Source organism: Eublepharis macularius, chromosome 5 (assembly GCF_028583425.1).
Source record: "Eublepharis macularius isolate TG4126 chromosome 5, MPM_Emac_v1.0, whole genome shotgun sequence".
NCBI classification, from domain to species: Eukaryota; Metazoa; Chordata; class Lepidosauria; order Squamata; family Eublepharidae; genus Eublepharis; species Eublepharis macularius.
In genome coordinates, this window is record NC_072794.1 from 32317232 (window position 1) to 32327979 (window position 10748).

General features: G+C 44.2%; 1 protein-coding gene across 2 annotated transcripts in view; it reads left to right on the plus strand.

The window, feature by feature from the left end:
- The window catches only part of TSEN15 (tRNA splicing endonuclease subunit 15), a 17305-nt gene extending 6943 nt beyond the window's left edge, over window positions 1-10362 (plus strand). The window contains exons 3-5 of one of the 2 annotated variants that reach the window (XM_054981456.1): window positions 2-137; window positions 6037-6090; window positions 10013-10362. In XM_054981456.1, the coding sequence (XP_054837431.1) occupies window positions 2-137; window positions 6037-6090; window positions 10013-10208 (386 nt within the window). In that variant the 3' untranslated portion in view covers window positions 10209-10362. The remainder of the gene's footprint in view (window position 1; window positions 138-6036; window positions 6091-10012) is intronic. The other variant, XM_054981457.1, reaches the window with a different exon arrangement.
- Window positions 10363-10748: the final 386 nt, after the last annotated feature.

Below are 10748 nucleotides of genomic sequence, written 5' to 3' on the forward strand. Positions count from 1 at the left end.
GCTCGAAACTGGCATGAAGTCTCTTATGTCGGGCTAGCAGAATTCCAGCTCGTGTGTCTTCGTGGGCGCGAGAGAGAAGCTGATGATTTGCAAGTGGTGGTGCCAGTTCCAGTCCATGTGTCGTTCAGCCATGACTGGTGAGTAAGTATCCTTGGAGCATTTTGCCTTTGCATTTGCAGCTGGACAAAAAGCAAGGGTGGCAACATTCAGAGCTGTTTGTCGCTTGCAGTGTTCCTTTGGTAAATCGTAGAAGCCGGAAGGGCTGTAGATGAGAATTCTGGTGGCTGTTAGTGGGGCTCCAGTATTCTGCATAGCTTCTGGCTCTTCCCCATGACCCTTTCCTGCAAAATAAGACAAAGTGTTTTGTACGTTAATATACATTGTAGAATGTAGATTTTTCTTGGGGCATGGTGTGGATTGCCGTGGTTTGAATTTTGAGATATATATTGGAGAGAGAGAGAATATATATGGAGATCAGTGAATGAGAAATGGGGAAACTTTGGGGAAACATTCCTAATTTAAAAATATATCAGACCTGTGTACTGTAAATAGAGAAAGCTGATCCACATTGTTTGGGGCAAGGATGTTCATGTACAAAAGGATCACAAGATTATCTTTCATTTAACTTGTTTCCCATCTTAAGCAGTGTTACACCCCTCTAAACCAGTTGAAGTCAGTGGATTGAGTTTCTCTACACGAGACATCTGACATGTGGACACGTGTCAGGAGATGCAATGTTAGCTGAGAAGGGTAGTTTAAAAATACAGAGCCGGCAGCAGGGCAAAGGCTTTGCTATACTCTGGAGCTGTGTGAAGGGGTTGTGAAATGCCAGAAGGGAAACTTCAGTTCTTTATAACCTCTCCAGGTCCAAGCCTGGTCCTGGAAGGCAGCTCCAGCCCATTTGTATTCCTTGCTGCCCTCTGATTATGATCCCACACAGTTTTAGACTGAAGAGGTGAAATTGATAGAGCTTTTGACCTGGCAAAGATGAAGTTAATGAACCCTCTGCGGAGCGATCTCTGCTGGCTCTGTCTTTTTAGACTACACTTCCCTGCTACATCTCCCTACATGCACCAAGGCGTCTCGTGTAGAGAGACTCTAAGAAAGGTAGGACTCTGCTTAGAATGATGCTGTTGGGATGCTGACTTCCCAAGCAGTTATCTGTATGTACCTGGGGCTTTTATCATACTGGCTGTTGTACCTTTGCATTTAGCAGCAAGTTATGGTACATTCCCTTGAATGAAATCCTGCCCTCAAGTCATAGCTAACTAGTGGCGACTGCCCCCCGCCCCTGCTGGCATTTTCAAGGCAAGAGACTAACAGAGGTGGTTTGCCATTATCTGCTTCTGCAATCCTGGTCTTCATTGGAGGTCTCCCATCCAATTACTAATCAAGGCTGACCCTGCTTAGCTTCTGAGAACTGATGAGGTCTATATAGTCTGAGCTGATTAAGAGCTGGAACACCACTGCTGCCTGTATGTTTTATCCACTATTATGAATTATATGACTACCTACCTCTGGTTTATATGAATGATGGATGAATACATTTATTACACTATTTAGAGAAGAAACAAACTCAGCCAAATCTTATTCAGCTGCTGTTAACCAACTAGCAGGATCTTCCCTGCTTCATACTTGTATAAAGCAGAATGATGAAATACACGTAACTCTGAAATCTGCCTTTACACCCCTCACATCTCCTCCAATAGTTTTCAGAGCAGTCACAGGTAGCGCCGCATGAGAACATGTGACATGCTGACTCCTTAGGCATCAGTAGAACCCTGCAAATCTGCGTAGAAACTTGTTTTTATTACTGGAGGATATAATATAATAATGTATGCATCTTCTGCTCTTTTCACTCAGCTATTCATCCATGTAATGTTTCCATAAATCTGTACGGTGGGGACGCTGTTTGCTCTGACTCTGGCATCTGAGTGAAAGAGGTGCATTCTTGGAATGGGTGAATGAATTACATTGATGGAAAGTCCGGTTTGTGACCAGCCTTTCCAATTGAGCAAATATGCAACGTGTGATTTCTCTCAAGCCTGCTCTGTCTGACTTTGGATCGTAACTGCCAAGTGACTTCATGAAAGAGCTGGTGCCAGTTCTCCTGTGTGGCTCTGGAAGGGCTTCTGCATATTAAGAAGTATACAGTGTTAGTTGTCACCTCTGCTTCCCTGCAGCAAAATTCAGTGTCTACACGCAGAATTTTGGACTTGCACAAATCTTCAAAACTGAGCAAAATCACAGCCCTGTTGTGACTTTACAGCACAAGCGGAAGCTTGACTGCTCCCTATCTCAAAGTAAGCCCACCTGCGGAAAGTTACCAACTGTCCTGACTGTTTCCTTGACGTTGCTAGCTTTCTAGATGGCAGGATTTTTTAAAAAAACTGCGGCAAAGCATTTAACTATTAATTTTTTACTGCTTATAAACTGCTTTTGCCAACTTCAGAGTGTCATACAAGTAGAACGCATGATGGTACTTTATGTTAAGTCAAACCACTGATCCATTTATCTCAGCGACGTCTCCTCTACTAAAGCAGCAGCTCTCCAAGGTCTCAGACAGAGAAGGGTTCTCTTTCCCCTACCACCTGCTCTCTGAGATCTTTTTGACTGCAGATTGAACCTGGGGCATTCTGCACATTCTAATGTTAGCAGTGGGGTGGATCCTGCCCCTCTCCTACCACTTTAGTGGGCAGAGTTTGGAGCCTCCCTCCAGCCTAAGGAGCCTTCTGCCAGCTCAAATGGCTCTTCCTCCGAAAGATGAGCACTTCAGTGAGAGGGAGGCTCCTTGGAGGAAGGTTGGACCTTAAATTTTCCAGCGATGGCGCTTTAGTGCCTTTTGTGGCCACCCGTCCTTCTAGTTTGTTCCCTTCCTCTTCAGAATCTCAGTCTCTGGAGAGGAAACAAATTCCATCTTGCTCATCCTTTAAGGCCCATTGGAGGTCTCCTAAACCAGGAAGACTCCAGTCACGCTCTGCAAGCAAACAGCCGGGGGTGGGAGGGGATGTGCAAGCACAGCAGCAAGCTCTGTTCCTGCCCGTCACGAACAGAGATTTGTCGTGAAGTCTAAAGACTGTCTTTCTGGAGGCAATTCTTTTGTACAGAAAAACAATCTTATTGCAAGCTTCAGTCCTGCAATCTGAAGGTACATAGCCCAGATACTCCAATGAGACCTAGGCTTTAATCAGCAACAATTCCCGAGAGTGGGTTTCCCCCCCCCCTCACCTCCTGCACAGAAATGGTTGCTGATTAGGGACTAATGGACAAACAGCTGGAAAACAAACATGGTATTCTATTTCTATATATGACAATGGCGGCTAGGCCATTGGAAAAGGGAAAAGTACAGTATTGCCTTCGATGGATGACTGGATTGTGTTATTCCTAAAACAGAATAATGTGTGTTATTCCTAAATGTGTGTTATTCCTAAAAATGTGTGTTATTCCTAAAACAGAATAATGAAGTCAGAATGCCAGCAGGGGGTTGGGGGCTTTCCAATGTATTGCACTGAGTGTCACATGTATGACTATCTGCCTTCTGGTCAGAAGTCCTGGATGTGTGCTCGCTGCAAGGAGCTCCTGGTTCTCAGGGAACGAGTACGTACCCTTGAGGCCAAGGTGGCTGACCTGGAGAAGCGGAGACAGTTAGATAGGCACGAGGACAAGATTCTCAGGGACAGGACAGATGTGTCCCACTCTAAAAATGGCAGCGTTCTTGTTGTCAAGGAGAATGAGGATCTTGTGGAATCAGGGCACCGTATTGAGGATAAGGGGAACATGCCCTCAGAAGGGACCTCTTCTTCAGTTGGTGAGCAGGTTTCCTTTCGCATCAAGGAACCATCCCTGGGTGGGGCGGGAGGGAGGCTCTTGGTAGTTGGTGATTCGATCCTTAGACAAGTAGATAGCTGGGTGGCACAACCGCGTTCTGACCGTATGGTGACTTGCCTGCCTGGTGCGAAGGTAGCGGACATTACGCGTGTTATAGATAGGCTGGTAGATAGTGCTGGGGAAGAGTCAGCGGTCGTGGTCCATGTTGGAACCAACGATGTTGGGAAATGCAGTCGTGAGGTCTTGGAACAAAAATTTAGGCTGTTAGGCAGGAGACTCAAGGCCAGGACCTCCAAGGTAGCCTTCTCAGAAGTGCTACCTGTTCCACGCGCAGGGCCAGAGAGACAAACGCAGATCAGGAGTCTCAATGCGTGGATGAGACGATGGTGTAGGGAGGAAGGGTTCAAGTTTGTTAGGCACTGGGATTCTTTTTGGGACAAGCGGGAGCTGTACAAGAGAGACGGTCTCCACTTGTCCCGAGAAGGAACCCGGCTGCTGGCACTTAAAATCAAAAAGGTGGCAGAGCAGTTTTTAAACTAAATGCTAGGGGAAAGCCGACAAGAGATAAAGTGTCTCTGGTTCAGGATGGTTCATCTCAGAGAGATGAAGGGCTAGGTATAACACTTCTACAGGGAGATAGATTAGAGTTGTCAACTGAGATGGAGACAAACAGTGCAGATGACCTAACTACGTCTCGAGGCAAAGTGTGCCGGGGAAGTTACAGGTGTTTATATACAAATGCTAGAAGTGTCCGAGGTAAAATTGGGGAGCTGGAATGTTTAGTGTTGGGCGAATCCATAGACATTGTGGGCATATCAGAAACTTGGTGGGATGAGGAAAATCAGTGGGACACGGTGATTCCTGGATATAAATTATATCGGAAGGATAGGGAGGGAAGGGTTGGTGGTGGGGTGGCTCTATATGTCAGAGAAGGTATACATTCCAGTAAGATTGAGAAGGTAACTGAATTAGATTCGCTTCTGGAAATGCTATGGGTTGAAATTACGGGCCCAAATGGAAACTTAACTGTGGGAGTTTGTTATCGCCCTCCAGATCAGAAAATAGAGGAGGATTATAAAATGATGACAGGATTAAAGATGGCTGCTAAACAAAAAAACTGTGTTGTAATGGGTGATTTTAACTACCCACACATTGACTGGGCCAATGGGTGTTCGAATCGGGGAAGAGAAAGTGAGTTTCTAGACTGTCTCAATGACTGTGCTATGGAACAGATGGTTACAGAACCTACTAGGGGAGAGGTGATCCTGGATTTGGTCCTCAGTAATGCTGAAGACCTGGTGAGAGATGTAAATGTGATTGCACCACTTGGGAACAGTGACCATAATGTTATTGAGTACAACATATGTATAAATAGGAAATTGCCAAATAAGACCAACACAGCCATGTTTAACTTCAAAAGGGGTAACTTTTCTGAGATGAGGGGGTACGTGAAGAAGAAACTGAAAGGGAAAGTAAAAAAGGTCAAAACACTTGGGGAATCTTGGAGACTATTTAAAACTACAATCCTGGAAGCTCAAATTAAATATATACCGCTGGTTAGGAAAGGCACAAATAGGTTTAGGAAAAGGCCAGCATGGTTAACAAGCAATGTAATAGAAGCTGTAAAAGGTAAAAAGGATTCTTTTAGGCAGTGGAAAACTAGTCGGAGTGAGGTTGATAAAAAGGAGCATAAGCTGTGGCAAAAAAAGTGCAAGTCTGTGATCAGACAGGCAAAAAGGGAATATGAGGAGCATATTGCAAAGAACATAAAGAAAAACAATAAACAATTCTTTAAATATATTAGAAGTAGGAAACCAGCTAGGGAGGCCGTGGGGCCCTTGGATGACCAAGGCGTAAAAGGATTACTAAAGGGTGATAGGGAAATGGCCGAGAAGCTGAATGCGTTCTTTGCTTCTGTCTTCACTGTGGAAGATAAGAAGTGCATGCCCACTCCGGAAGCACTGACTTTGGGAGGGGTTTTGAAAGACCTGAGTCACATTGAGGTGACGAGAGAGGAGGTTATGCGACTGCTAGATAATTTAAAAACTGATAAATCACCGGGCCCAGATGGCATACATCCAAGAGTTCTGAAAGAACTCAAGTGTGAACTTGTAGATCTCCTCACAAAAATATGTAATCTGTCATTAAACTCTGCATCTGTTCCTGAGGACTGGAAGGTAGCTAATGTTGTCCCCATCTTTAAAAAAGGTTCCAGGGGAGATCCGGGAAATTACAGGCCAGTCAGCCTGACGTCAATACCGGGTAAGTTGGTGGAAACTATTATCAAAAATAAAATTAGTGGGCACATTGATGACCAAAAGCTGATGAGGAAAACTCAGCATGGGTTCTGTAAGGGAAGATCTTGTCTCACCAATCTGTTAGAGTTCTTTGAGGGAGTGAACAAACAAGTGGACAAGGGAGACCCGATAGATATTGTTTATCTTGACTTCCAGAAAGCTTTTGACAAAGTTCCTCATCAAAGGCTCCTAAGTAAGCTCAGTAGCTATGGGATAAAGGGCCAAGTCCTCTTGTGGATCGAAAACTGGCTAATTAATAGGAAACAGAGAGTGAGCATAAACGGGCACTTCTCACAGTGGAGGGTGGTGAGCAGTGGGGTGCCACAGGGGTCGGTATTGGGTCCAATGCTTTTTAACTTGTTTATTAATGATTTGGAATTGGGATTAAGCAGTGAAGTGGCTAAATTTGCAGATGACACGAAATTGTTCAGGGTGGTGAAAGCCAGAGAGGATTGTGAGGCACTCCAAAGGAATCTGTCGAGGCTAGAAGAGTGGGCATCCATGTGGCAAATGAGGTTCAATGTAGCCAAGTGCAAAGTAATGCACATTGGAACCAAAAATCCAAAATATAAATACAAGTTGATGGGGTCTGAACTGGCGGAGACTGACCAAGAGAGAGATCTTGGAGTCATGATAGATAACTCACTAAAAACGTCAGCACAGTGTGCGACTGCCATAAAAAAAGCTAATGCTATGCTAGGGGTTATTAGGAAAGGGATTGAAAACAAATCAGCCGGTATCATAATGCCTCTGTATAAATCGATGGTGAGGCCTCATTTGGAGTACTGTGTACAGTTCTGGTCGCCACACCTTAAAAAAGATATCATAGCACTGGAAAAAGTACAGAGAAGGGCAACTAAAATGATTAAAGGGTTGGAACACTTTCCCTATGAGGAAAGATTGAGGCGCTTGGGGCTCTTTAGCCTGGAGAAAAGACGACTGAGGGGAGACATGATAGAGGTTTACAAGATAATGCACGGGTTAGAGAAGGTCGAGAAAGATGTGTTTTTCTCCCTTTCTCACAATACAAGAACTCGTGGGCACTCTATGAAATTATTGAGCAGTCGGGTTAGAACAGATAGAAGAAAATACTACTTTACACAAAGGGTGATAAACACATGGAATTCGTTGCCACAGGAGGTGGTGGCAGCTACAAGCATTGCCAGCTTCAAGAGGGGACTGGACAAATATATGGAGCAGAGGTCCATCAGTGGCTATTAGCCACAGGAGATAGATGGTATTCTCTTTGTGGGGAGGTGGTGCTCTGTTGTCTTGGTGCTGGAAGGAAGGCAGTGGGAGGGCTTCTGGTGTCCTGGCCTCACTGACAGTCCTTTAGATGGCACTGGATTTCTAGCCACTGTGTGTGACAGAATGTTGGACTGGATGGGCCACTGGCCTGATCCAACATGGCTTTGCTTATGTTCTTATGATTGTGAAAATGATGAAGTTAGCGGAGATGGCTAAACTTACTGCTTTGATTAAAGATAAAACACTGTCTGCTTTCATGGCTAACTGGAAACCCCTTATTGACTTTCTGCATGAGATGAGAAAAAATGAATTGATGATTTGTGGATTTGATTACTAAGAAGACAAACTTGGGAAAAATAAATAGAAGGGGGGCAGTATTGTGAATTTTAGAGGTATTAAAAGTATAGTGTGTGTAAAGATAAAATAGATGTTGAAGAGGAAAATGAAAAATGAAATATGTATTATTTTTCTTTAATTTTTGTTTCATTCTTTTTCTCTTTTTTCTCTCTCTTTCTCTTCCTTTTTCTTTAATTTTTCTTTTCTCTGCCCCTTTATTGGGCATTTAATCTTACTAATAAAATAAAAATTATTATAAAAAAAAATAGTTGCTGATTAGGGCAGGTGTGCAACATGCAGTCCTATGTGCATAGGTCCTGTTTATACCATCTTCTCCTTTCCCTGTTTTTCCTCCTGTGGAAAGGAGTAGTGTACATTGGGCCTTCATGTACAAATTGATAGATGTAGCACATTCCTTCCTATGTGGTATGGGTAAGGTGTTCCTCTGCACATTTTGGATTTCCAGCCAGGGGAATGACTGGTTTTCTGTTTGAGATTGGCCTGGTGACCTTGGTCCACATCAGTATATACCTGAAGATCATTTAGACATCTCAAAAAGACAGAAAAGTTTTGTGTAAAGGGTGCTTTTATTTGTATCCATCTGCTTAATCTGTTCAGCACTGGCCACGTCAACCCCTTTTTCTCTCTCCTTGGTGCAAAATTTGCAACTCTCCACGGTCCCCTTTGCTATCCAGGTCAGGGTTCACAAAAAGTTGCACTAGAATAAAAAAACTGTTAGCATTTAAGGTCCCACAGGACTCTTCTTTATTTGTACTGCAGTTAGACTAGGATTATAACTCTGTTTATGGGACTGGTTTGCGTACAATCAAGTAATTTGAACGTTCATGTTCTATAGCTGTCTGGCAGGGAAGAAGGCATTCTAGAGCGGGGTTTTTCTTGTAATGCCATCCATTTCCTGCTCTTTGATGAGAGTTCAAATGATTGAAAATTGCAATCACAACCAGTCTCCTTTTACATTCGGATTCTGCTATCTACTATATTCGTGGGTTGGCTTGTGCTGGCTCTCAGAAGTTCAGAGGAAGACAGGTTGAAAAATATGGATCATAGGAAGGGGTGGGGGGAGAGAGTACCTGTCTCTGTCCTCCCAATGCAATTCCTTTCTGGGCCCCACAGTGCCTTTTTGAAGTAGAAAAGCCTCTTGGCATGTCTACGTTGTGATATCAACTTGACACACGGTTTGTCAATATCCCCATTCACAGCAGATGTGCTTCACACAATGCCTTCTGTGTGATTTCTCAAGAAGAGCTCTGCTCAGATTCTTCTCTCTGTTTCCTCCACAAATAACTTGTGCAGAAGCAGACTTGATTGGGAATTCTGCACGTTTGCCCCAACAGGGCTCCCTCGAGGCATCCGGAGCTCTGGTTCAAATTTGTCCTAGTTCCAGAGATGCATGCCCTGAAAGAATAGCCTCTAAACTGTATCCTGCGCAGAGTGGATACGTGGCAACCAGATGGCATATTCGTATTTCAGATGAAGCAGCAGCTTTGTCCTTGGCTGCATTCACTAAATTGGTCTCAATTGAGAAAATTAACTGTTAGCAACTTACCAAGAATGTTCGGCCTACAGCCTGCCTCTGTCCCACAACGGTTCTCCTTTCTGTGTGCAATGGAGCACAAAAGAATTGAGTTTCAATGTGGCATTCATGGCTGAGGCAACTAGTTACCTGCCTGGGAACCAATGACTACACTGTGAGAGCTAGCTCAGAATCAGAAGAGGAAATAGGGCCCAGAGATCCTGAGTTATCTCCTGCCTTTGGATGCAGGTGTTTTCTACATGGGGATGGGCGTGTGTGGTTTCCCCATTGCTGCTGCAGCTGCTGATACAACGCAGTAGAAATGGGGCTTCTGCATGGCAGGATTCCTGGCATTTTCCCTGCCCCAGTCGCACTGGAGGTTTTCCCCTCCATCAGAGGTGTTTTCCAGGGTTTTCTGAAAAATCCGAAATTAACATATCATTATAGTGTTAGAACTTCTACCAGTTTGTTGAAAAGAGCTCTCTGGATTACCAGGTTCTGGGGTTTTTTTTCCCAATGTAAGTTTCTAGTTGCTTTCATTGCAGAGATCTAAGAGGAAATGCATATCTCCACAGCGAAGGGGCTGCAGGCTTTTTAAAAAAATGAAAAGTGAGAGTTCAGACAACCTGATAGTTTGTTATAAGGTTATAGCACTATAACAATGTTGATTGCTGTTTTTTTAAAGGCCCTCAGGCAGGGGGAGGGAATGGCGGGGCAAGGTGAGGTCACTTGAAATATGATGGCTGACTTTTTTGGGGTTTTCTTTCAGGATGAGACAGATCATGAAGAGAACGTGTACAGTGTCCGATTCCCCGATGTCCATCATGCTGGCTATAGTTGAGTCAGATTCAACAATAGTCTACTATAAGCTGACGGATGGGTTAGTCACGCCTGACCCTCCTGACAACACAGAAGATGCGGACAATAAACAATGGGGGAAAAAAAGAAAGAGGCTTTTGAGATGAGACAGCCACAGCCGGTCTGAAAATGTGCTATCTGTGTGAATGGGAAAAGGTGCCTTAGGAGTTGAACATCTGCTTTGCAAATCCTTGCTAAGTCCTGAGAATTGGCAAGATGTTGAAACACATATTTTGCAATAAAAAATGGGACATCAAAGAGGCCATGGACCAGTTCAAGAATCTGTCCTCTCCTCCTCATTATGCTTAGGCGGGGAGGTTGTGTTTGGAGACAAACTATGGAGGCAGAAGGAATTTGCTAGCCTTTGTTCCTGACCCAGTAATTGTCCCCTAGGTACCAAGCAGTACTTAATTTTATCAACGTGCCAGCTTCTTTCAGCAGATTTCGCCCATGCGTTTGATTTTAATGCATTTGTAGCACCTGTTTGGGGGGCCTCCAACCAATCAATGTGGGACACAGTTTTCTAGCGTTTGTACTCAGAAACAGACACACATGCCACCCCCTCCATTTTTTGGAACAGATGTGCTGCAGCTGGAAAAGATGACATCACTTTTCTGCAGCCACTGAAGCGCCAAAAAGCATGGCCT